Source organism: Hyla sarda, chromosome 4, assembly GCF_029499605.1.
Source record: "Hyla sarda isolate aHylSar1 chromosome 4, aHylSar1.hap1, whole genome shotgun sequence".
Taxonomy (NCBI): Eukaryota; Metazoa; Chordata; class Amphibia; order Anura; family Hylidae; genus Hyla; species Hyla sarda.
This window is the reverse complement of record NC_079192.1, coordinates 54,678,666-54,704,017: the sequence shown is the minus strand read 5'-3', so window position 1 is coordinate 54,704,017 and position 25,352 is coordinate 54,678,666. Positions and strand designations below refer to the sequence as shown.

At 42.6% G+C, this 25,352-nt stretch overlaps 1 protein-coding gene and 2 pseudogenes across 7 annotated transcripts in view; all 3 read right to left on the bottom strand.

The window, feature by feature from the left end:
* ANK1 (ankyrin 1) overlaps positions 1 to 25,352 on the bottom strand; it is a 353,544-nt gene that overhangs the window by 73,286 nt on the left and 254,906 nt on the right. For 6 of the 7 annotated variants that reach the window (XM_056570987.1, XM_056570992.1, XM_056570991.1 and 3 more), the window contains 4 exons: positions 14,439 to 14,511; positions 13,747 to 13,770; positions 2,098 to 2,185; positions 690 to 768 (listed from right to left, as the gene is read on the bottom strand). In XM_056570987.1, the coding sequence (XP_056426962.1) occupies positions 690 to 768; positions 2,098 to 2,185; positions 13,747 to 13,770; positions 14,439 to 14,511 (264 nt within the window). The remainder of the gene's footprint in view (positions 1 to 689; positions 769 to 2,097; positions 2,186 to 13,746; positions 13,771 to 14,438; positions 14,512 to 25,352) is intronic. The other variant, XM_056570990.1, reaches the window with a different exon arrangement.
* Positions 8,411 to 8,519, bottom strand: LOC130267889 (U2 spliceosomal RNA; annotated as a pseudogene).
* Positions 9,230 to 9,400, bottom strand: LOC130267886 (U2 spliceosomal RNA; annotated as a pseudogene).

The following is a 25,352-nucleotide window of genomic DNA, read 5'->3' as shown; positions in this document are numbered from 1 at the left end:
TTAAACAGATTAGTAAATTACTTCTATTTAAAAATATTAATCCTTCCAGTACTTATCAGCTGCTGTATGCTCCAGAGGAAGTTCTTTTCAGTCTGACCACAGTGCTCTCTGCTGACACCTCTGTCTGTCTCAGGAACTGTCCAGAGCAGGAGAAGTTTTCTATGGGGATTTGTTCGTACTCTGGACAGTTCCTGACATGGACAGAGGTGTCAGCAGAGAGCACTGTGGTCCGACAGAATGGAAATTCAAAAAGAAAACTACTTCCTGTGGAGCATACAGCAGCTGATAAGGAAGGATACTGGAAGGATTAAGATTTTTAAATAGAAGTAATTTACAAATCTGTTTAACGTTCTACAAAAAATAGTTTTTCACAGGAGTACCCCTTTAAGAGACTGTTGTTTAAAGGGGTTGTGCGCTGCCCTGCAGTTCGGAGCTCCACTCACAGCATCCGGAAGTTCATTACTCCGAACGCTGTGTGCGGGCTTCCGTGTTCGCGGACGGCGGGCGTGACGTCACGCCCGACCCCTTTGTGACGTCTCGCCCGCCTCCTTGTGACGTCTCGCCCGCCCCCTCAACGAAAGTCTATGGGAAGGGGGCGCGACCGCTGTTTCTTTCGTACAATGAACTGTAACCATCTGAAATGTTGGCAGGCATGATGTTACATTCCCGCATATGTTGACAGTATTTACCGGTTCATCTTCCTCCTTTTTGAGTATGACTGTTTCTGGAGTGACACAGGGAATTCTGGGTATTGCAGGGGATCCAACTCTGTATGAAGAAAGCACACAGGATTATTTGTGAGACACAAAACTAAAAGTTGTATAATATAAACTAGCTGAGTACCTAGTTTTGCCCAGTCTTCCTACATAAACCTTGTGGGAGAGGAAAATTATGCTCTTCGGGAGACTGGAAAAGCTGGGTGGCATGCATACTGCTGTGGTCCCTCCATTCCACAGGGCTCTTCTGCAGGGTTTACCCTTTACTCGCCTTGCATAATGCATTAAAGATATAGTATATATTGGTCAATATGTATACAATTAGGTACAAAGTTGTATAAATGTATAGGACCTTCCTGGGTCATATGATACTGTCATGTGATGTAACCAGTGTTCTCCGGGCTCAGGACCTCCAGGCTTGACAACCAATGGGATTAGTCCCCCTAGTATATAAGGGCCTGTAGTCTCTAAATTCTCTCTCTTAGTTCCGGACTATCAAGCCAAGCACAATCAGCACATCTCAATTCATCTCAACTAGGCCAAAGCCTAAAGAACCAGCAGCCACTAAAACCGTAAGTTACCAAGATCTATCTACAAATTCCTAGTGACTACTATTCAACTCAAATCCTATAATTAGTAGCACCGTGGCCTGCTTAAAGCTCAAGACTATTAGTCCCAGCAAAGCCTGTGAGGAACCTGCATCCCGGTTACCTCAGGAGAAACTGTATATTTGTAAAGACTGTTTTCTCAAGAAGTTAAGTAAAAGTTCCAGTTATCTCATAAATCCTGCTGTGGACATTCCATTTATTCCCTGACGTTTTTGGGCCGGTTGGCGGCAGGACCTTCTATACTAAGCAAACCGCAACCTGGCGTCACGATAAACCAAGGGTTAATACCACCAGACCCTGTAGCATCATTGCCTCACCTGGCACCACACTGCGTGCCACTGACAGGGCTGGTTCAAGGATTTTTGTCACCCTAGGCAATAGCTACTATTGCCGCCCCCTAGACTCCGCCCATTGGCGCGCTCATGCCCTACCTTACTACTGGGGTGACACACTGTAACAAGCCCCCTCCTTATGTAATTAGCTTACTACTGGGGTGACACACTGTAACAAGCCCCCTCCTTATGTAATTAGCTTACTACTGGGGTGTTACACTGTAACAAACCTCCTTTTCGAACAAGTGGTTTAGATGCTGGTTGTCTAACTTTCTTGTGGCAGGCAGAGCGGTGCCCCCTATCAAGAGGGCGCTCTACGCAGCTGCCTATTTTGCCTATAGGCAGAGTCGGCCCTGGCAACCTAGCCTTTTCAGTCTCCTGAAGCCTCAGTAGTGATAGGCTGCCAGCATGACACATAACATAATGTCTATAAGTACTTACACCTGGTCCAGTTTGTACTCCATATCTGTATCTTCGTCAGGCTCCCGCGGTCCTGTGGGAGGAGGCCTAAAGTCTGGAGGCTCCTCTCCTGAAGATAGTAAAGGGGGAAATACGAACCACTGCCAATAACTAGGGTCACACATTCATACAAATGGGATTCACATATAAACACTGTAAGTGTATGTACACATCCATGGGATTTCCAGTACAAATTCACATAGGAACATAGGAGTGTGACATACACAAATAAAAAAATAACACGTGCAAGTAGACGATCACACACACACAACGTGCAAACAAGCACACGGACAAAAATATTGGATATATGCGGCTGTAATGACCCAGAGAGGTATTGCAGAAGCCTGTTATATTATGCATTATGCTAATGAGAGGCGTGGCTAAGTTAATGACTTGTAGAGCGATGCTTGATATAATGCAGATATTGCTCTGTAAGCTTTGGCTGGTGCATCATACAGACTTCTTGTGTTAGAGCTTCAACATCGAGTGATGGGTGACTTGCATGCTACTTTTCTTATTAATACCGTATATGTCAACTGAGAAATGCTTACAAAATCTTATGAAAATCCCATGTACGTGCGGCTTGGTGTGTGGACTGCAAATGTGGAGAGTTGTTATTTTTCTCCGTGAAGACCCAACCTAACAGCCAACCATTCTTCCTATTACTTCATACACTACGAGGACATTGTATGATGGTACGTGTGTCCCCTAAAGTTCCATATTATGGACTCATGAGGTGGGAAGACCATGTAAGATCTCATTCAGACAATGGCAAATATGGGGCATCAGTCTGACGGAGGTGTGACAGGGGTTAATGGGGCAATGAGGGCTGGAATATTAAAGGGGTACTCCCGTGGAAACCTTTTTTTTTTTTTAAATCAACTGGTGCCAGAAAGATAAACAGATTTGTAAATCACTTCTATTAAATTTTTTTAATCCTTCCAGTACTTTTCAGGGGCTGTATACTAAAGAGAAATCCAAAAAAGAAATGCATTTCCTCTGATGTCTTGACGACAGTGCTCTCTGCTGACTTCTGCTGTCCATTTTAGGAACTGTCCAGAGCAGGAGAAAATCCCCATAGCAAACATATGCTGCTCTGCACAGTTCCTAAAATGGACAGTAGAGGTCAGCAGAGAGCACTGTGGTCATGACATCAGAGGAAATGCATTTCTTTTTTGGATTTCTCTTTAGTATACAGCCCCTAAAAAGTACTGGAAGGATTATAAATTTTTAATATAAGTGATTTACAAATCTGTTTAACTTTCTGGCACCAGTTGATTAAAAAAAAAAAAAAGAGTTTTCCACGGGAGTACCCCTTTAAGCTAAACAATATGTTGTACACCACTGCTGGGAAATACAACCCTATTCAAGTGAAGTTAATTTGCATAACCAGTATAGTGCTTGACCGGAAACAGTACTGTGCTGGGAAATTCTGTTTATTCACTGTGTAGGATGATATATTTATCATTGCCGAAATTGCATATTGACCCAATTTAAAGGGGTTATCCAGGAAAAAACTTTTTTTTAAATATCAACTGGCTCCAGAAAGTTAAACAGATTTGTAAATTACTTCTATTAAAAAATATTAATCCTTTCAGTACTTATGAGCTGCTGAAGTTGAGTTGTTCTTTTCTGTCTAAGTCCTCTCTGATGACACGTGTCTCGGGAACCGCCCAGTTTAGAAGCAAATCCCCATTGCAAGCCTCTTCTAAACTGGGCGGTTCCCGAGACACGTGTCATCAGAGAGGACTTAGACAGAAAAGAACAACTCAACTTCAGCAGCTCATAAGTACTGAAAGGATTAAGATTTTTTAATAGAAGTAATTTACAAATCTGTTTAACTTTCTGGAGCCAGTTGATATATATATATATATATATATATATATATATAAAAGTTTTTTCCTGGATAACCCCTTTTAGGAAATATAGAAAACCTGATGGAGTGAGATGGGGATTCCATGTTCCCTCAGTCCCTAAATCTGGGCTTCTCAAATTTTTATTTCCTGGCCTCACTAGTCAAACCATATGAACGTCTGGGCCTCAGCATAAGTCAACATCCATGTACAGAGTGACCGTCTTTATGTTCATGACTGTTCTGCAGCATGAAGGATGTTCCTGTGTCGATTTGCATTCAAATAATTCTTATTGGGTTTTAAACAATAAATCAAAATTTTACATGCTATTACGTCATAGATATGTTTTTAAAATAAATAAAATAACAGAAAATAAGGATATAACATTATCCTTAGGAAATGTAGTTAGACATGAAGTATACAACTAGTGAAGTGGTAACTATTAATATAAGCAATAGGCACAAGAAATAAATGGATGCACTCACCCGGAAAACTTGATAGCAGAAATCTTTATTCACATACGCAGATAGTGTACAGCGGGTAGACGCAGAGGAGCGACCTCGCAGCGACAGGCTGTTTCCTGCGCTCTAAGCGCAGGAAACAGCCTGTCGCTGCGAGGTCGCTCCTCTGTGCTTAGAGCGCAGGAAACAGCCTGTCGCTGCGAGGTCGCTCCTCTGCGTCTACCCGCTGTACACTATCTCCGTATGTGAATAAAGATTTCTGCTATCAAGTTTTCCGGGTGAGTGCATCCATTTATTTCTTGTACCTATTGCCTGTGCTTGGTAGTCTGGATTGCACGCCACGGCCGACACGCCCCACCCATGTATCTCTATGGGAGAGGCGGAGATGCAGCGTTCATGCATCCCACCTCTCATATAGAGCTGAATGGAGGGACAGCTTGTCTGTCGACCTCTTAGTGAGGTCGACGACAAGAGCATTAGCCACGCAGAACCGTGGCAGTGCCGGGTCCCAGTATCGGAGATCCTGCAGATAGAGGATAAGTTGTCTATGGCTGCAGTACTCCTTTAAAGGGTTACTCCGCTACCCAGCATCCGGAATATTGAGTTCCGAACGCTGTGTGCGAGCTTCCATGTTCACGCCCACCCCCTCTTGATGTCACGCTCCGTCATGTGACATCACATCCCGCCCCCTCAATGCAAGTCTATAGGAAGGGGGGTGACGGCCATCACGCCCCCTTCCCATAGACTTTCATTGAGGGGGTATCCCGTGACGTCACGAGGGGGCGGGCGTGAACACGGAAGCCTACACACAGCGTTCGGAACTCAATGTTCCGGAAGCTGGGGAGCGGAGTAACCCTTCAATGGGAACCTGTCATATTGTAGGCTACCCAAACCTAGGGGTTCACTAAATATGTGCAGGGACCATGATCCTGGAACACTACGAATTACTCTGAAATGGGGTGATTCTAGGAAACCATAGTTTGAAAAAACCACTGAGATCCGTGTATGTAATTATGGAAGGAAACTCTTGCACCTACTTTCTGCCCCGCCTGCCTTGAGCAATGCATCTTTCCTTATTTTTGAATAGAGATACACACTTTTAGGGACTTCTGAGTCAATAAATTAGGGTTGCCACCTTTCTTTCCAAAAAATACCGGCCATGGTAATTTGCATAATTAATTATAAATGTGTAACATCACAGGATACAGATATGGGGGAGAAACTTTGTCCTATTCTGACCCCTTTACCCTTTTTTTAGTTTTCCTCATACGGGCCTGTATGAGGGCTCATGTTTTGCACCCCAATCTGTGGTTTTGCGCCCCAATCTGTGCTCTGATACAGCCCGTAGCTCAGCAGCTGCCACACACAAAAACTACAAGTATATAGTATAGTAGTATATAGTATAGGTCAGTGTTTCCCAACCAGGGGTGCTTCCAGCTAACGCAAAACTACATTTTCTTTCTTCATGCGGAATCCACATCTTTGTCCCATAGAAATCAATGAAATTATTTTTTTCAGCCTGACGCTGTTCCGCACGGAATTTGCGCAGAAATTCCATGTAAAGAGAAAATAAAAATAAAGGGAAATTCTAATCGGTGGTTGTCTTCCAGCAAAAAAAAAAAAACTGTTTCCTCCTATATTTCCGCACGGAATTCCGCATCAATTCCACGCAAATTCCACGCAAAGTCGGCTGCAGAATTTTTAAGAGAGAATTCCTTGCCAATTCCTCAGTGTGAACGTACCCTTAAAGGGGTAGTCCAGTGGTGAAAAACTTATCCCCTATCCTAAGCATAGGGGATAAGTTTGAGATCGCAGGGGTCCAACCGCTGGGGCCCCTTGCGATCTCTCTGTACGGGGGCCAGGCTCTCCGGCCAGATAGCGGGTGTAGACCCCCGCACGAAGCGGCGGCTGACACGCTCCCTCAATACATCGCTATGGCAGAGCCGGAGATTGCCGAAGGCAGCACTCCGGCTCTGCCATAGAGTTGTATTGAGGGGGCGTGTCGGCCGCTGCTTCGTGCGGGGGTCGACACGCCCCCTTCGCGCGGGCTGTCGGGGCCCCGTACAGGAGATCGCGGGGGGCCCCAGCGGTCGGACCCCCCGCGATCTGTAACTTATCCCCTATCCTTAGGATAGGGGATAAGTTGTTCACCACTTGTTCACTACTGGACTACTCCTTTAAGTCATCCCCTGCCCATAGGATAACTAGCTGATCCATGAAAGCCTGACTCCTGGGATACCCACCCATCGTGGCAATGAAGGTCAGTTGTTCCCCGAGTGAATAGAGCAGTGAAGTGCATACTCGGCTTGTGCTCCATTTATTCTCTGAGGTTTTTGAACATTGTTCGGTGCTGAGCTCAAATACATTCAGAAGTCACATTGGATGTAGCAATGGCTGTGCATGTGTCTTGGTGAAAAACTGACCATCATTCCATGATCAGTGAGGATCCAAGTGGTCTGCTAGCTAGGTGTCCCCTATCCTTTAGATGGGGATAACTTTGAATCTTGGACTAACCTCTTTAAAGGATAACTCCGGGATATACAACTTATCTCCTATCCTAAGCATAGGGGATAAGTGGTAGATTGCGGGGAGTCCGACCCCTGGGGGCCCTCACGATCTCCCAAACGCTGCCCCGACTCCCTGCATGGAATAAGCATTTTCAACCACAGCACGAAGCTGCGGCCAACAAGCCCCCTCCATACAGTTCTATGGGAGAGCCAAAGCGCTGCTCTAGGCAATCTCTGACTCTCCCATAGAACTGTATGGAGGGGGCATGCCGGTGTGAGGTGAGATTTCCGAACCCATGCAAAAACCGAACCGCTCCTCCCCTCTGCGAAGGCGGAGCCCGAGATAGCACATCTGCAGGAGATAATTAAGCCATGCCTCTTGGGTTCGGAAATCTCACTTCACACCCCCCGCTCTACATTACACAAGAAGACACAGCAGGGGGAATTAAGCCTCGCCCCTTGGGTTTGGAAATCTCCAGCTTCGTGCTGTGATCGAAAATGCGCGTTCCATGCAGGGAGCCGGGGCACTGTTCGGGAGATCATGGGGGGTCCCAGCGGTCGGACCCCCCCGCCATCCAACACTTATCCCCTATCCTTAGGATAGGAGATAAGTTGTATATCCCGGAGTTCTCCTTTAAGAGCAATAATGTGTTACATAGCTACCATTACATAGTTAGCATGCTAGAAGTTTGATTTTTTTTTTATAAGAGCCGGGGCAAGTGCTCTCTATCACCCAAAGTGCATGAAAAAGTGCAAACGTGTCGCACTAAAAAAACGTGCACAAAGGATGCGGTCTATCGCTAAGCCCTTCTCCAACAGGAGAGAGGCCCCCTCCCCAACAAACCTACCCTTCACCTCCGGGCCAAAAGGCACCTGCAAGGATATAGGTTCGATGCCCCTTTTTGGCGAAGCTACTAAGGGGCCGAAGGTGCTCCTGGCTTCAACCTAGCCGTTAACCAAGGTATCAGATAATGAGCCGTATACTGATGGCATCTTGACCGAAGCAAAGATGCCCAGGGGTTGCAGGGAGGTGAGGAACCTAATGGCCACACACACCTCTCCTAGACAGCCAGGAGGGACACCCAGAAGGGCTACCACATCCTGCCAATCCTGTGTACAAAGAAAAACACAAAACGTGGCACAGTGACATACAAAAAAAAAACAATAAATAAGTGAATGAAGTGCAGATATACTGCCCGGTCATTCGGCCGGATCTATAAAAATTTCCCCGATCTTAGCCAAAAGGCCGGGATACCAAGGCGGAGTGCCAAAGGTGAAGAGTAATGGTGCAGTGCTTTCACTCAGCGAATTATAACACCTAGTGAGTTTCGGCACCTCAGGGTCACCACTCCCCGAGGCACAGAAGTTCCTTCGGCTCTACACCCCTCTACCTCATGGCAAGACCCGGATGAAACCGGTCACATCAGGGCAGCCGTCGAGCTGATTCCTCAGAACCAGCCCCGGAACGCCCTGGTACACCTGTCCCCTACATGCAGCATCCATCCCACATCAATGGCCAAATCCTAAACCACTGATAAGAACAGATACTACACTTGATCTTAGCCAAAAGGCCGAGAAGCGAAGTTAGAAGTTTGATTTTTTTTCTGTAAGAGCCGAGGCAAGTGCTCTCTATCACCCGAAGTGCCTGAAAAAGTGCAAATGTGTCACACTAAAAAAAGTGCACAAAGGATGCGGTCTATCGCTAAGCCCTTCTCCAACAGTAGAGAGGCCCCCCAACAAACCTACCCTTCACCTCCAGGCCAAAAGGCACCTGCAGGGATCCAGGTTCGATGCCCCTTTTCGCTGAAGCTACTAAGGGGCCAAAAATGCTCCTGGCTTCAACCTAGGCGTTAACCAAGGGATCAGCCAAGGAGCCGTATACTGATGGTATCTTGACCGAAGCCAAGATGCCCAGGGATTGCAGGGAGGTGAGAAACCTAGTGGCCACACACACCTCCCCTGGACCGCCAGGAGGGACACCCAGAAGGCCTAGCGCATCCTGTGTACAAAGAAAAACACGAAACGTGGCACAGTAACATATAAAAAAAAAATAAGTGAATGAAGTGCAGATATACTGCCCGGTCATTCGGCTGGATCTATAAAAATTTCCCCGATCTTAGCCAAAGGGCCGGAATACCAAGGGTGAGTGCCAAAGGTGAAGAGTAATGGTGCAGTGCGTTCACTCAGTGAGTTATAACACCCAGTGAGTTTTGGCACCTCAGGGTCACCACTCCCCGAGGCACGGAAGTACCTCGGCTCTACACCCCTCTACCTCATGGCGAGACCCGGAGGAAACAGGTCACATCAGAGCAGCCGTCGAGCTGATTCCTCAGAACCATCCCCGGAACGCCCTGGTACACCTGCTCCCTCCATGCAGCATCCATCCCACATCAATGGCCAAATCCTAAACCACTGATAAGAACAGATACTACACTTGATCTTAGCCAAAAGGCCGAGAAGCGAAGTTAGAAGTTTGATGTCACAGTCATGATGACATCACTTATACTATGACATCATAGTGGAGATTAATGTTGCATAGGGATGCCCTTTAATCTATGCATTAACTGCATTTAAGAGAAATAGGCCTGAGAACAAAGTAATTATTACAGAAATGTCCTCCAAGACACTATTGTATCACCTGGAAACCTGGCGCACTCTTGAACGAAGCAGACCGGAAATATCCAGGCTTTCTGTTCATGGGAATATTCTCATAGACCATATACTCACTGAGCTGTTATCCTGATATCTCAGGCCTATTAAATGCAAAGACAGCATGCAAATACCATAGCGATGCAGACTATAGCACTTGGGCTGTAAATGAGCGCTAATTGTCTGTCAATGGAAACCTAATGAAACAAGTTAATTACCTCTGTTTATACAGCGATGTGCAAAACCAACATCTCATTAACACGGCATAGAGCCGAGAGAAGGTTCTGAAAGCCCAAGTGTAAAGCTGAAAATGATCTCAATGTACGATAAATCGCTGATACTTTGTTAACAGATTCTTTATTAAGAGTACGATTAATTAAGAGTTAAGGACTCAACAAGGGAATCTCTACATACTTTATGGTGAACCGCCCCCTTATAACACCCTATTCATTTGAAGTATGACATTTCATGCTGAGTTTTATGGCAGAGCTCCAAATCTCCTACCTTCTGCAGGTATAGAAATAAATTCCATCTGCCTGCAGCCTCCACTTGGGAAGCTAAGAAGCTATCTGCATATTGTTTAAATATTGTGTTCATAGTATAAACAGTATGCAGTAAGCTCCTCAGCACCCTCTAGTGGTGGCTGCAGTTGAAAAGAACGTTGTCACTTAGCAAAAGGTCTATGCAAGGGATTAGCTCTGTATCAGGAAAGAAATCTCTAAAACCACTACTGTATATAGGTATATTAAGAAATTAATCAGTACAGAATTTTGGTCAATTATATAAAGAAATGGTGTGTGAGTGTTGTTTTTCACTGAGGCGCAATCTGACCCAGACCATTCACACAGTATTATGAACTCAGTCTAAGGGCCCATTCGCCCTATGTATTTTGCGAGCGAAATTCCTCTATCTGAAATTACAAAGCAGCAGCCTCCCATTGTTTTTTTGCCGCACCATGTACACTACGGAATTTCTGCCACTGAAATTCCGGATCTCAGATCTCATAAGAATGAACATGTTCATTCTTTTAGTGGAATCCGTTCGGAAATGCATTGCGGTCTATGGAGACGGCGCACTTCTGAGTGGTCCTATCATCGGCTTGTTCTGCCGATACCTACTTCCCACAGAATCTTTGCCTGCAGTGAATGTGTCATAAGGTGTTATTTACAAGGCTCTATGTAAGACCCTATGACTAGGGTTGCCACCTGGCCGGTATTTTACTGGCAAAGCCGGTATTTTAATCGCTCTTCCGGTATTTTTATATTAAAAATACCGGCAATGCAATGGCTGGTATTTATCCAACGGCTGTCCGGGTATGCTGGGAGCTGTAGTTAGTAACTAACTGCAACTTCCGAATTTAATTTAAAAAAAAAAAATCAAAAAGTCACATCTAGACAAAAATAGTACTGTTAAACACTATAGATCGGGGTGCAAAAAATAAGCCCTCATACAGGGCCTTATAATGAGAAATAAAAAAGTTAAAGGGGTCAGAATAGGACAAAATTTTCATTGAATATGTGTATCCTGTGATGTTACGCATATATAATCAATTATGCAAATTAGCATGGTCGGTATATTTTTGCAAGAAAAGTGCCAAACCTACCTATAATAACAGTCTGGCTGCACAGTACCGGGGCAAATGAGAAGACTGCGGTGCCTATTCAAGTGAACAGGCCTGAAATGCATTACCAGACACAGCCAAGAGCCTATTGACATCGGAGTGCCCGGCACTGCAGTGAAGAGCCATTGCTATATTAACCTTTCCGGCTTTGCGGACAGATTATTCTGTAATTTATGCAAGTGTTGTGAATGACTAGGAGAAACCATAATGTGCTGTGCAAAGTGTGAGGAGAATATAGAAATATTCTACACTTAAAGGGGTACTCCACCCCTAGACATCTTATCCCCTATCTAAAGGATAGGGGATAAGATGTCCGATCACGGGGGGTCCCGCCGCTGGGACCCCTGTGTGCTCTGTGCAGCACCCAGCGTCCGTTTAGAACACTGGGTGTGGGCGGCTGGGGGCCTGACGTCACGGCCACGCCCCCTCGTGACGTCACACCACACCCCCTCAATGCAAGTCTATGGGAGGGGGCGTGGCGGCTGCCACGCCCCCTCCCATAGACTTGCATTGAGGGGTGTGGTGTGACATCACGAGGAGGCGTGGCCTTGACATCACGACCCTCCCCGCCACCTGCTCCAAGCGTTCGTTACAAAATGTTCCGAACGCTCGGGCAGCGGAGTACCCCTTTAAAATGGTAGGTACAAACTCATGTAGTGCATTAGAACTGTAGAAGAAATCCAAACTATTTGTATATAAAAAGCTACTGTATATGCCAATGTAAAAATAAAAGTAAAAAAATAAAAATATAACATTTTGGCCAGTTTTAAACACGTGTAATACAGAATCATTTTTGTGTTGGCATTAGGGCTGTGAGTCCGGCCTGACATTGGGTCTACACCAGTGTTTCCCAACCTGTGTGCCTCCAGCTGTGTGCCTCCCAGATCTAGGGCAGCACTTTATCAGGGGGCAGCGGCCCATTTCCCCTTATTCCTCATCTGCTAGAAGACATCCCTGACCTCAGAGAGGTGGCAGGTCCAGGCCTAGAGCAGCAGAAAACTGAAATACACCACTGGGTCACACTAGGACTTGCAGCAGTAATATGGATGCAAAATTATGCTTGGCTAAAACTGGCCTTAAAGGGGTACTCCGGTGAAAACCTTTTTCCTTTTAAATCAACTGGTGGCAGAAAGTTAAACATATTTGTAAATGACTTCTATAAAAAAATCTTAATCCTTCCAGTACTTATTAGCTGCTGAATGAACACTGATGACATCACGAACACAGTGCTCTCTGCTGACATCTCTGTCCATTTTAGCAACCATGCAGATGTATGCTAAGGGCAGCATGGTGGCTCAGTGGTTAGCACTGCTGCCTTGCAGTGCTGGGGCCTTGGGTTCAAATCCCACTAAGGACAACAATAAATAAAGCGTTATTATTATAATAACGTCAGCAGAGAGAACTGTGGTCGTGATGTCATCAGAGAATATTCCAAAAAGAAAAGATTTTCCTCTGTAGTATTCAGCAGCTAATAAGTACAGGAAGGATTAAGATTTTTTAATAGAAGTAATTTACAAATATGTTTAACTTTCTGCCACCAGTTGATTTAAAAGAAAAAAGGTTTTCACCGGAGTACCCCTTTAAAGGGGTACTCCGGTGGAAAACTTTTTTGTTTTTTTAAATCAACTGGTGCCAGAAAGTTAAACAGATTTGTAAATTACTTCTATAAAAAAAAAATCTTAATCCTTCCAGTACTTCTTAGTGGCTGTATACTACAGACGAAATTCTTTTCTTTTTGGATTTCTTTTCTGTCTGTCCACAATGCTCTCTGCTGACACCTCTGTCCATGTCAGGAACGGTCCAGAGCAGGAGAAAATCCCCATAGCAAACATATGCTGCTCTGGACAGTTCCTAAAATGGACAGGGGTGTCAGCAGAGAGCACTGTGGTCGTGACAGAAAGGAAATCCCAAAAGAAAAGAATTTCCTCTGTGGTATATAGCCACTAATAAGTACTGGAAGGATCAAGAATTTTTTATAGAAGTTATTTACAAATCTGTTTAACTTTCTGGCACCAGTTGATTTAAACATTTTTTTTCCCCACCGGAGTACCTCTTTAAAGCAGTGGTCTCAAACTGTGGCCCTCCAGATGTTGCAAAACTTCAACTCCCAGCATGCCCGAACAGCCGTTGGCTGTTCGGGCATGCTGGGAGTTGAAGTTTTGCAACATCTGGAGGGCCACAGTTTGAGACCACTGCCTTAAAGAAACACTCCAGACATACATTATACTGTTTTAGTCCTAGTGGAGGGCCTAAAGGGGGTGGAACATGACACAGGGGTTCTCTCATTGGTTCGCATCCCTGTGTCACGGTCCTGCATTAGGCCTAACATAGTTGTATCCGTTTTTCCCCGAGTGCTTCTTTAAGTTTTACAGGTTTGAGCTACGGCCGAGTTGATGCTAAGATGTCATAGGAAATTAAATATTAGTGAGATGCTGCACTTTGTGGCTTTTTTTTAGAAAAAGGCTGATGGAATGGAAGAAGCTGAATGGATCAGGCTGCTATGAGTCTTGTGGTTGGTAAAAAGGTGCCATAGTTCCTACCATGTAGAGGCAAGTGGGGAGTTCCTAGAAAGTAAGAACAGCCACAGTTTTATCCAGTGCCCGGGAGGAGGAGGACACTCTGGAGAGAAATACCAATGGGAGGAGATAGACACTGACACGGGGAGGGAGGATTAGGGGGTCGAGGGCAGGGGAATCTTAAAGGGGCTATACAGGAAAAAAAATATTTTATATATATATATATATATATATATATATATATATATATATATAGATAGATAGATAGATATCAACTGGCTCCAGAAAGTTCAACAGATTTGTAAATTACTATTACTACTAATATTAATTTTTTCTAATCCTTTCAGTACTTATGAGCTGCCGAAGTTGAGTTGTTCTTTTCTGTCTAAGTGCTCTCTGATGACACCTGTCTCGAGAACTGTCCAGAGTAGAAGCAAATCCCCATAGCAAACGTCTTCTACTCTGTGCAGTTCCCGAGACAAGCAGAGATGTCAGCAGAGAGCACTGTTGCCAGACAGAAAAGAACAACTCAACTTCAGCAGCTGATAATTATTGGAAGGATTAAGATTTTTTTTTTTAATAGAAGTAATTTACAAATCTGTTTAACTTTCTGGACCCAATTGATTATATATATATATATATATATATATATAAAAGTTTTTTTTTTTCTGGAATACCCCTTTAAGGCTCTTGGGTAACAAAATGGCTGGTCTCACCTTCATCCTCGGACACATCCAGCATCTCGTCCACAGTTTCTGGGAAGCTCATCCTGTGCCTTTCGTTGGCTAGCTGTGGGAGAGACAAAGTCACCAACTGACCCTGGTACCCTACAAGTCCTCCCCAGAATACTGACACCTTACTGCCTGACCACCACCCGCTAAGTATATGAGGTTACTGCAGTTCAATTGGACCTAAAGCTGAAGTATTGGACATTTCGGATATAGAGGCCTAGGGGAATTTTTTGGATATCCACAGTGCTCAGCATATTTCTCCAGGCATTGAAATCAATGATCTGTGGTAGAGATATTCCCAGCAGTGACTTCATGCTGTTTTCCATCAGGAACCCTGCGTGAGCGTACTGTCTGTGACTGCAGCATCTGAACAACCCCCTATGGCTCATTCAACTGGGAGCTGTGAAGAGTTGTACAGCGAGACGTTCTGTCTCCGAAATTGAACGAATGGAAACAAGGGTCTACTCTTCTCTACATACATTACCACTCCTGGTCCAGGGGCTGTGTTTAAAGGGGTACTCTGGTGAAAAACTTTTTTTTTTTTTTAAATCAACTGGTGCCAGAAAGTTAAACAGATTTGTAAATTACTTCTATAAAAAAAATCTTAATCCTTCCTCTACTTATTAGCTGCTGAATACTACAGTGGAAATTCTTTACTGTTTGAAACACAGAGCTGTCTGCTGACATCATGAGCACAGTGCTCTCTGCTGACACCTCTGTCCATTTTAGGAACTGTCCAGAGTAAAAGGAAATCCCCATAGCAAACATATGCTGCTCTGGACAGTTCCTAAAATGGACAGAGATGTCAGCAGAGAGCACTGTGCTCGTGATGTCAGTAGACAGCTCTGTGTTTCAAAAAGAAAAGAATTTCCGCTGTAGTATTCAGCAGCTAATAAGTACAGGAAGGATTAATATTTTTTTTATAGAAGTAATTTACAAATTTGTTTAACTTTCTGGCACCAGTTGATTTAAAAAAATAAAAGGTTTTCACCGGAGTACCCCTTTAATTCTGCACCTCAGTCGCATTACCGATGTCGGTGAACTGCAATATCAGACACAGCCCATTGATCAGAGTGGCGCTGTTTCTGGACTCTTTTTACTAATTCTCAATGATTCCTATAGGTTTTAGCTAACATACAAGTGAGTGAGCCACCTCACCTTCCCTGATGTACGGTGCTCGGACCGGTGCCGGCAAGGCATCCAATATTGAAGAAAGAAAGTACAGAGGGTCCAGCACTTCACTGCAAGCAGCTTTATTGAAGATACATCATACCATAAAAACGACAGTCAGTCTGACATGTTTCGAGCGCAAGTGCTCTTCCTCGGTGACCAGGTCACCGAGGAAGAGCGCTTGCGCTCGAAACATGTCTGACTGACTGTCGTTTTTATGGTGTGATGTATACTTCAATAAAGCTGCTTGCAACGAAGTGCTGGACCCTCCGTACTTTCTTTCTTTAGCTAACATTTCCTTCACCTGCAATGTTCTAATGTAGCTTGCAGGTGGGTGCCAACACTACAAGCTTAAAGGGGTACTCCAGTGGAAAACTTAATTTTTTTTAAATGAACTAATGCCAGAAAGTTAAACAGATTTGTAAATTACTTCTATTACAAAAAATCTTTACCCTTCTAGTACCTATTAGCAGCTGTATGCTACAGAGGAAATTCTTTGCTTTTTGAATTTCTTTTTTGTCTTTTTCCACATTGCTCTCTGCTGACACCTCTGTCCGTGTCAGGAACTGTCCAGAGTAGGATAGGTTTGCTATGAGGATTTTCTCCTGCTCTGGACAGTTCCTGACACAGACAGAGGTGTCAGCAGAGAGCACTGTGGACAAGACAAAAACGAAATTCAAAAAGAAAAGAATTTCCTCTGTAGCATACAGCTGCTAAAAAGTACTGGAAGGATAAAGATTTTTTTTTATATAGAAGTCATTTACAAATCTTTTTAACTTTCTGGCACCAGTTGATTTAAAGAAAAATGTTTTCCACCGAAGTACCCCTTTAACTTTGTGGTCAGCTGTATATTTCATGTGTCTTGCATCTCTTATCCTTAGTTTCCAATCGTTGCGGCCTGAATTGGGACGCATTTCTGGTAATCAAAAGTGCTCAAGAAAATTATTTAAAGGGGTGTCCAGTTTTGAAAAACCATTCCCATATACCCTATTGTGTAATCTGTTCAAGATCTTTATCTCTTGGTTACACAGAGCATCTCTCACTCTGGAGGACCTCTCCTGTCCTACATTGGACACATGACCCACTGATTTATATGGGCACTATGTTATGCTTAAAGGGGTTATCCAGGCCAAAACTTTTTTTTATATATCAACTGGCTCCGGAAAGTTAAACAGATTTGTAAATTACTTTATATAAAAAAAATCTTAATCCTTTCAGTACTTATGAGCTTCTGAAGTTAAGGTTGTTCTTTTCTGTCTAAGTGCTCTCTGATGACACGTGTATCGGGAACCGCCCAGTTTAGAAGCAAATCCCCATAGCAAACCTCTTCTAAACTGGGCGGTTCCCGAGACAAGTGTCATCAGAGAGCACTTAGACAGAAAAGAACAACCTTGACTTCAGAAGCTCATAAGTACTGAAAGGATTAAGATTTTTTAATAGAAGTAATTTACAAATCTGTTTAACTTTCCGGAGCCAGTTGATATATATAAAAAAAAGTTTTTGCCTGGAATACCCCTTTAAAGGGGTACTCCAAAGAATAGGGGATAAGATGTCTGATGGCAGGGGTCCCGCTGCTGAGACCCCCCGCAATTTCTCCTGCGGCACCGCAGTCATCCGGTGCACGGAGCACCATGCCTAGCGATGCGATGCTGACGTCACGGGCACGCCCCCTTCGTGATGTCACGCCCTCCCTCTCAATGTAAGTCTATGGGGGAGGGCGTGGCGGCAGCCGCGCCCTCTCCCATAGACTTGCATTGAGAGGGAGGGAATGGCCGTGATGTCACGAGCTTCCAGTGCGGAAGCTGGCGTTCAGGTGCTGCAGCGGCGGGACCCCCACAATCAGACATCTTACCCCTAGCCTTTGAATAGGGGATAAGATGTCCAGGGGCGGAGTGCCCCTTTAAAGGAGTTGTCTCACAAAGCTTCATATTGGTCTAAATTAATGAATTATGTGAAATAAAGAATATTTCAAAGGCACACATTTTGTACTATTTGAGAGATAAATACTCCACAATCCCCATTTCCCTGCTTTGTGGCAGTGATGTCACGTCCCTGTCTCGGAGGCAGAGCCCGGCACAGAATGCTGGGGGCTGCACCGAGATCCTTTGGATAGGGGATAAGATGTATAAAGCCGGAATACCCCTTTAATTTCTTCTTTAGTGGTGCTATGTAGGGCAACACTAAGGGCCCATATGTACCAGAGATTTTGAAGGTGGAGAAATTCCGCTTGGAAATTCCAATGCAGCAGCCTCCCTTTGTTTTCAATAGGCTCCTGCTGCACAGTACACACTGCAGAATTACTGCCGCAGAAAATTCGACAACAGAAATTCAAATTCCGGACTTTATCTAAAGAATGAAAAAGTTCATTCTTTCGGTGGAATCCGCTCTGAAATTTTTTGCCATCAATGGAGATGGCGCATGTCCGAGCGCTCCTAGCATTTACTGATTCAGGCGGCTCCAGTTTTATCCCGCAGTTTCTCCAGTCGGATATTCTCTAGTGCAGTGGTCTTCATCCTGCGGACCTCCAGATGTTGCAAAACATACAACTCCCAGCATGCCTGGACAGCCAACGGCTGTCCGGGCATGCTGGGAGTTGTAGTTTTGCAACATCTGGAGGTCCGCAGATTGAAGACCACAGCTCTAGTGTGTTGGTAGTCAAAGCAAGGGAGGCACTTTGTTATCTATTTATTTTCGAAGGACCCTTCTAACAAGCAGGAATTTGCCAAAACAAGGCAACTAGAGATGAGCGAACTTACAGTAAATTCGATTCGTCACAAACTTCTCGGCTCGGCAGTTGATGACTTTTCCTGCATAAATTAGTTCAGCTTTCAGGTTCTCCCGTGGGCTGGAAAAGGTGGATACAGTCCTAGTAGACTCTTTCCTAGGAATGTATCCACCTTTTCCAGCCCACCGGAGCACCTGAAAGCTGAACTAATTCATGCAGGATAAGGCATCAACTGCCGAGCCGAGAAGTTTGTGACGAATCAAATTTACTGTAAGTTCGCTCATCTCCAAAGGCAACCCTTTTAAGTTGCCCATACACATTAAATGAATTCCAGCTGAATCCACTAATTTTGGCGGGACCAGCTGACCACCTATTGGAGGTGTATGGAGGTGCTCCAATTCTTCCCTTCCCCCCCTCTTCCTATATAAAACAAATACATTATTGGCCGAGCATGTCTGGATAGGGGAATTTGAAGGAATAGAGGTTGACTGACAGCTATCAGCCAACATTAAAGGGGTATTCCAGGAGAAAACTTTTTTATATATATCAACTGGCTCCAGAAGGTTAAACAGATTTGTAAATTAGGAAAGAAATGTATAGATTTGTGTAGTTCACTTAGTAGTAGATTGTACCTGAGGTTAAAGGTGTTGCCTTTACCCAAGAAGGCCTATAATTAAAATCTATGAAGGTATATAAACGTAATTTATATAAAATCAGTCCTCAAGGTACAATATGAAAAAAGAAGAAGGATATATGAAATAAGAGTTGGTCCAGTAAAAGTTAATATATGGTATTTATTAATTACAACAATTATTTAAAATATATAATATAGGACAACCTATTAAAGCTCAGCAGGGCCCTTGCATGGGGTATAGGGGTCCAAAAAAGGTGAAAATGGTCAAATAGAAAAATAATAAAAAATAAAAATAAAAAACAATTATGTGGAGATAAAATTGTAAAATATAATAATGTACTGTATATCGAAAACAGTTATTGGCAGTCTCTGGTGTAAATCAAGTTCATTAGTTTGAAGCGCTTGTTATAATTCAATAAAGGTGCCTGAGATGTTCAGCATTGAAGTGGAAATATACTGTAGTAATGAGCTGGCGATCTGTCACAGTTCATTCAGAAGTTCGGATACAGATTTGCCGCAATGGTACAGTGTGACAATGTTGGCACAATTCATGTGACAGTGTATGGATGTTGTCACAATTCAGTCGTCGGTGGATGATACAACGTTGCCAAAGGACTGCGCTGCACTGAGGTATCGTACGGCTGTTTATAATAGGGTTCGGTGCACAGCACCACTCACCGGCTCCTAGGAAGAACAAGACGGGACAGACTGGCACGGCTGGGCAGTCGGCACAGATGGATAAGTGCCTGTCCGGCAGTTGGGTGGCTGAGTCCTGGGCTGGCACGGCTGGCGTCCGGCCTGTTGAAGTAAATGTCCTGGACTCTGGTTTGCCGTTGGGTGTTCCGGAGCTAGTTGCGGGAGTGGTGATCTGTGGTGGAGTCCTCTTCTGAACGGAGCGCTATCTGCGTGCGTAAAGTGGTGGTCACCCTGCACAGAGGGCATCCAGCAGTTGCGAATGCCAGAATGGCAAGTGGGTTCTGATTAACGATATACAGTGTATTCTCAGATGGCTATACGCGTTTCAAGGCCTCGGACCTTTTCTTCAGTAGCAATGGAGATGTATTAAGAAGAAATTATAAAGCTATTTATAGTGTCTGTACTGTGATGTCATTATCGTTTAGGGTCGGTGTAAAAACCTGGAGATCAGGTAATGACTGTAAAAGATGGTTACTGGACCGTAACAGAAAAGGAGAATTGAGTGTAAGTGTGAGATAGTGGGAAGAAAAGGAGTGTAGGTGTGGGACTGAAATTGGAATAGGAGTTAAAATATGAATTAAACAATTAAGATTGGTGTGTATACATAGAATTGTGTATGTAAAGTCTTGTAGAAATTAATTAATTAAGAGGAGATCGTGGATATACGGATATTGAATTTTTTAAAAAAATAATAGATAATATGTAGTGGTAGTACATATATAGAGATGATACATTATACACATATGCATATATGTGCGCGTGGGTATGGGCACGTATGAATCGTATTGTTTCAAAAGATTGGTGGTGTGATAAGAGTGTGTGTAGGATTATCAAATTTATCTGTGAGATGAATGTGATTATAAGTGTTTAACGGACATTGGTAGTGATAAGGTAGAGATAGGAATGTGAATTAAAAAAGATGGTATTGAAAATATAGATAAAATAGAGATAGAAATGGGGAAAAAAATATAAACATGGGAAGGATAAAAATAAATAAATAAAATGCAATAAGTAAAAACTAATAAATAAGAAATAAACAAAAATAAATAAAAATAAATGAAATAAAAATAAATAAAAAATAAATAAAAATAAATGTAAAATAAATGTAAAATGTTTTACATTTATTTTTATTTATTTTTGTTTATTTCTTATTGATTAGTTTTTACTTATTGCATTTTATTTATTTATTTTTATCCTTCCCATGTTTATATTTTTTTCCCCATTTCTATCTCTATTTTATCTATATTTTCAATACCATCTTTTTTAATTCACATTCCTATCTCTACCTTATCACTACCAATGTCCGTTAAACACTTATAATCACATTCATCTCACAGATAAATTTGATAATCCTACACACACTCTTATCACACCACCAATCTTTTGAAACAATACGATTCATACGTGCCCATACCCACGCGCACATATATGCATATGTGTATAATGTATCATCTCTATATATGTACTACCACTACATATTATCTATTATTTTTTTAAAAAATTCAATATCCGTATATCCACGATCTCCTCTTAATTAATTAATTTCTACAAGACTTTACATACACAATTCTATGTATACACACCGATCTTAATTTTTTAATTCATATTTTAACTCCTATTCCAATTTCAGTCCCACACCTACACTCCTTTTCTTCCCACTATCTCACACTTACACTCAATTCTCCTTTTCTGTTACGGTCCAGTAACCATCTTTTACAGTCATTACCTGATCTCCAGGTTTTTACACCGACCCTAAACGATAATGACATCACAGTACAGACACTATAAATAGCTTTATAATTTCTTCTTAATACATCTCCATTGCTACTGAAGAAAAGGCCCGAGGTCTTGAAACGCGTATAGCCATCTGAGAATACACTGTATATCGTTAATCAGAACCCACTTGCCATTCTGGCATTCGCAACTGCTGGATGCCCTCTGTGCAGGGTGACCACCACTTTACGCGCGCAGATAGCGCTCCGTTCAGACGAGGACTCCACCACAGATCACCACTCCCGCAACTAGCTCCGGAACACCCAACGGCAAACCAGAGTCCAGGACATTTACTTCAACAGGCCGGACGCCAGCCGTGCCAGCCCAGGACTCAGCCACCCAACTGCCGGACAGGCACTTATCCATCTGTGCCGACTGCCCAGCCGTGCCAGCCTGTCCTGTCTTGTTCTTCCTAGGAGCCGGTGAGTGGTGCTGTGCACCGAACCCTATTATAAACAGCCGTACGATACCTCAGTGCAGCGCAGTCCTTTGGCAACATTGTATCATCTACCGACGACTGAATTGTGACAACATCCATACACTGTCACATGAATTGTGCCAACATTGTCACACTGTACCATTGCGGCAAATCTGTATCCGAACTTCTGAATGAACTGTGACAGATCGCCAGCTCATTACTACAGTATATTTCCACTCCAATGCTGAACATCCCAGGCACCTTTATTGAATTATAACAAGCGCTTCAAACTAATGAACTTGATTTACACCAGAGACTGCCAATAACTGTTTTTGATATACAGTACATTATTATATTTTACAATTTTATCTCCACATAATTGTTTTTTATTTTTATTTTTTTTCTATTTTACCATTTTCACCTTTTTTGGACCCCTATACCCCATGCAAGGGCCCTGCTGAGGTTTAATAGGTTGTCCTATATTATATATTTTAAATAATTGTTGTAATTAATAAATACCATATATTAACTTTTACTGGACCAACTCTTATTTCATATATCCTTCTTTTTTCATATTGTACCTTGAGGACTGGTTTTATATAAATTACATTTATATACCTTCATAGATTTGTAAATTACTTCTATTTAAAAATCATAATCCTTTCAGTACTTATGAGCTGCTGAAGTTAAGGTTGTTCTTTTCTGTCTAAATCCTCTCTGATGACACCTGTCTCGGGAAACGCCCAGTTTAGAAGCAAATCCCCATAGCAAACCTCTTCTAAACTGGGCGGTTCCCCAGACATGTGTCATCAGAGAGCACTTAGACAGAAAAAAACAACCTTAACTTCAGAAGCTCATAAGTACTGAAAGGATTAAGATTTTTTAATAGAAGTAATTTACAAATCTAAGTATTAGCTTATACCTCAAGGACCTCACCATTCGTGGTGCATAATGATAGGAATGGAAATAAATAATAACAGCGTCAATTTAAAAATTTAATAATAAAATATGGTCAATATCTTAACACATTAACTGGCACTTTACAAGATATTCCCACTGGGCCCTAGTGGGATATCACATGAATAATAGTGAAAAAATGCTAAATTCGGAGAAAAATGCAGAAAATCGGAATATAGTCCAATAATCCGGTAAAAATCCGTTAGTCCGGAAACACTATGAAAGTCCCGTTGTATGGTGAAAATAAATGTGCACTTGGAAGAAATAATGCAAAGTCAATTTCCAGAGAGATGGTTTATATAAATGATGTTTCTCACCACTGCTGGATGTCAGTCGCTGGCGGCTGTAGTGTCTTCTACCGTATGTCACGGTCTCACGCTGCTCTCGTTGCCCCAATGGCAGGGGGGCACGGCGGTCTCACGCTGCACTCGCAACCCCGATGGCAGGGGGGCGCGATGCGATGTTCCGTACCGCTAGCTGCGGCAACTCTCCGGCTGCTTCGTGGTGGTAAAATGCCAATACTCCGGCAAGAGTGGCAGTGAGCACGGGAGCGGTGGTGAGTCCGGGAGCTGCGTCCCTCGTGGAGACCTAGACTGCGGGAGGTAGATGGAAATGAGTTGCTGCCAGGCAGGGCAGGATAGAGCTGGATTAACTCCTCCGTTGCCGGGACTTTCGGGATTAAATGCGGACACTGTTAGTGTCAATGTGAACGGTGACAGAAAACTAAACGCGTTTCGGGGTGCTGGGAATTGTAATCCTCCGACCCCTTTCTCAGTAGAAATGTGTATATACTAAAACTTAGAAAAGACGCTGTCTTTATAATCAAATCGCACATCTTAGTAATTGCTAAATCAAGAGAAAAACACGGTATTTGGATTATGCCATTGCGAGTGTTCCCTAGGTATATCAAACATATGGAGCGGAGCAACTCTTCCAAACTGTTAAGGGAAATCCAATGGAACCTTGTTCACATTTGGTTTCTCCGAATAACCGGATCGGACACATCGACCGCAATGTAGTAATGTAGTAACTCTATATTCATGTATCTACCGCAGGCAATGTACCAATCCTAGGAATATATTGTTCTACACAAAATAACTAATCTCTTTGTATATGTTGCTGCTCTGTTAACTATAAAATCATTGGAACAGGATGAATCGTGTATCCAAAATATAAAATTACAACAAACGGAAATATAGACGAAATCACTAATCATATAAATATGTCAATATAAATAAGGATAATAATGAAACAAGAGTAAATCGGTGAAAATAATAAAACAGAAAGTATATAAATGTAAAATAAAAATAATAATAGCGAAAAAATAATAAAAATAAAAAGAAATTAAATATGAATAGAAATAAAAATAAAATACAAATAAAAATAAATATAAAAATTAAAAATAATGAAAAAATAAAATAAAATATGGTAAAATAAAAATAAAGATGAAATATGCAATAAAAAATCAGAAAATCTAATAAAATCTGATGAATATAATCAAATTAAATACATAAATTAAATTAAATGCACGGAATATCTGGCACAGAAAGATGGTGTAACATATGGGGTTACCGTCAAACCACAGACCGCTGACAAAGATGTAAACATGGCGGCGGGCGGTGGTCTGAGGGGAACCACATTATAAAAATCCAAACAGCTCAAAACTGGAGTTCAAGCCTTTTGGTTCCATTGTTCCAAACTCATAAATCATTTTGCTTTCGGCCCTAGACATTTTAATCCTATAGCTACCCCCCCCCCCCTCCAATCTGGTTTAATGACTTGCAATCCCACAAATTTTAGGTTTGATGGATCTCTATTGTGAGTTATTGAAAAATGTGTTGATAATGGGTGTTTTAAATCTCCTTTTTTCATATTGTTAATATGTTCTGCTATTCTTAGTTTTGGTGTTCTTTTCGTCCTCCCCACCTACAGTTTTTTGCAACCGCATTCTAAAATGTATATAACTCCTTTTGTGTTGCATGTAATGCATTCATCTATTTTCCATATGAAATTGTTAGTCCAAGATGTTACTTCTGCTAAAACTAAGAATAGCAGAACATATTAACAATATTAAAAAAGGAGATTTAAAACACCCATTATCAACACATTTTTCAATAACTCACAATAGAGATCCATCAAACCTAAAATTTGTGGGATTGCAAGTCATTAAACCAGATTGGAGGGGGGGGGGGGGGGGGGGTAGCTATAGGATTAAAATGTCTAGGGCCGAAAGCAAAATGATTTATGAGTTTGGAACAATGGAACCAAAAGGCTTGAACTCCAGTTTTGAGCTGTTTGGATTTTTATAATGTGATTCCCCTCAGACCACCGCCCGCCGCCATGTTTACATCTTTGTTGGCGGTCTGTGGTTTGACGGTAACCCCATATGTTACACCATCTTTCTGTGCCAGATATTCCGTGCATTTCATTTAATTTATGTATTTGATTTGATTATATTCATCAGATTTTATTTATTAGATTTTCTGATTTTTTATTGCTTATTTCATCTTTATTTTTATTTTAACA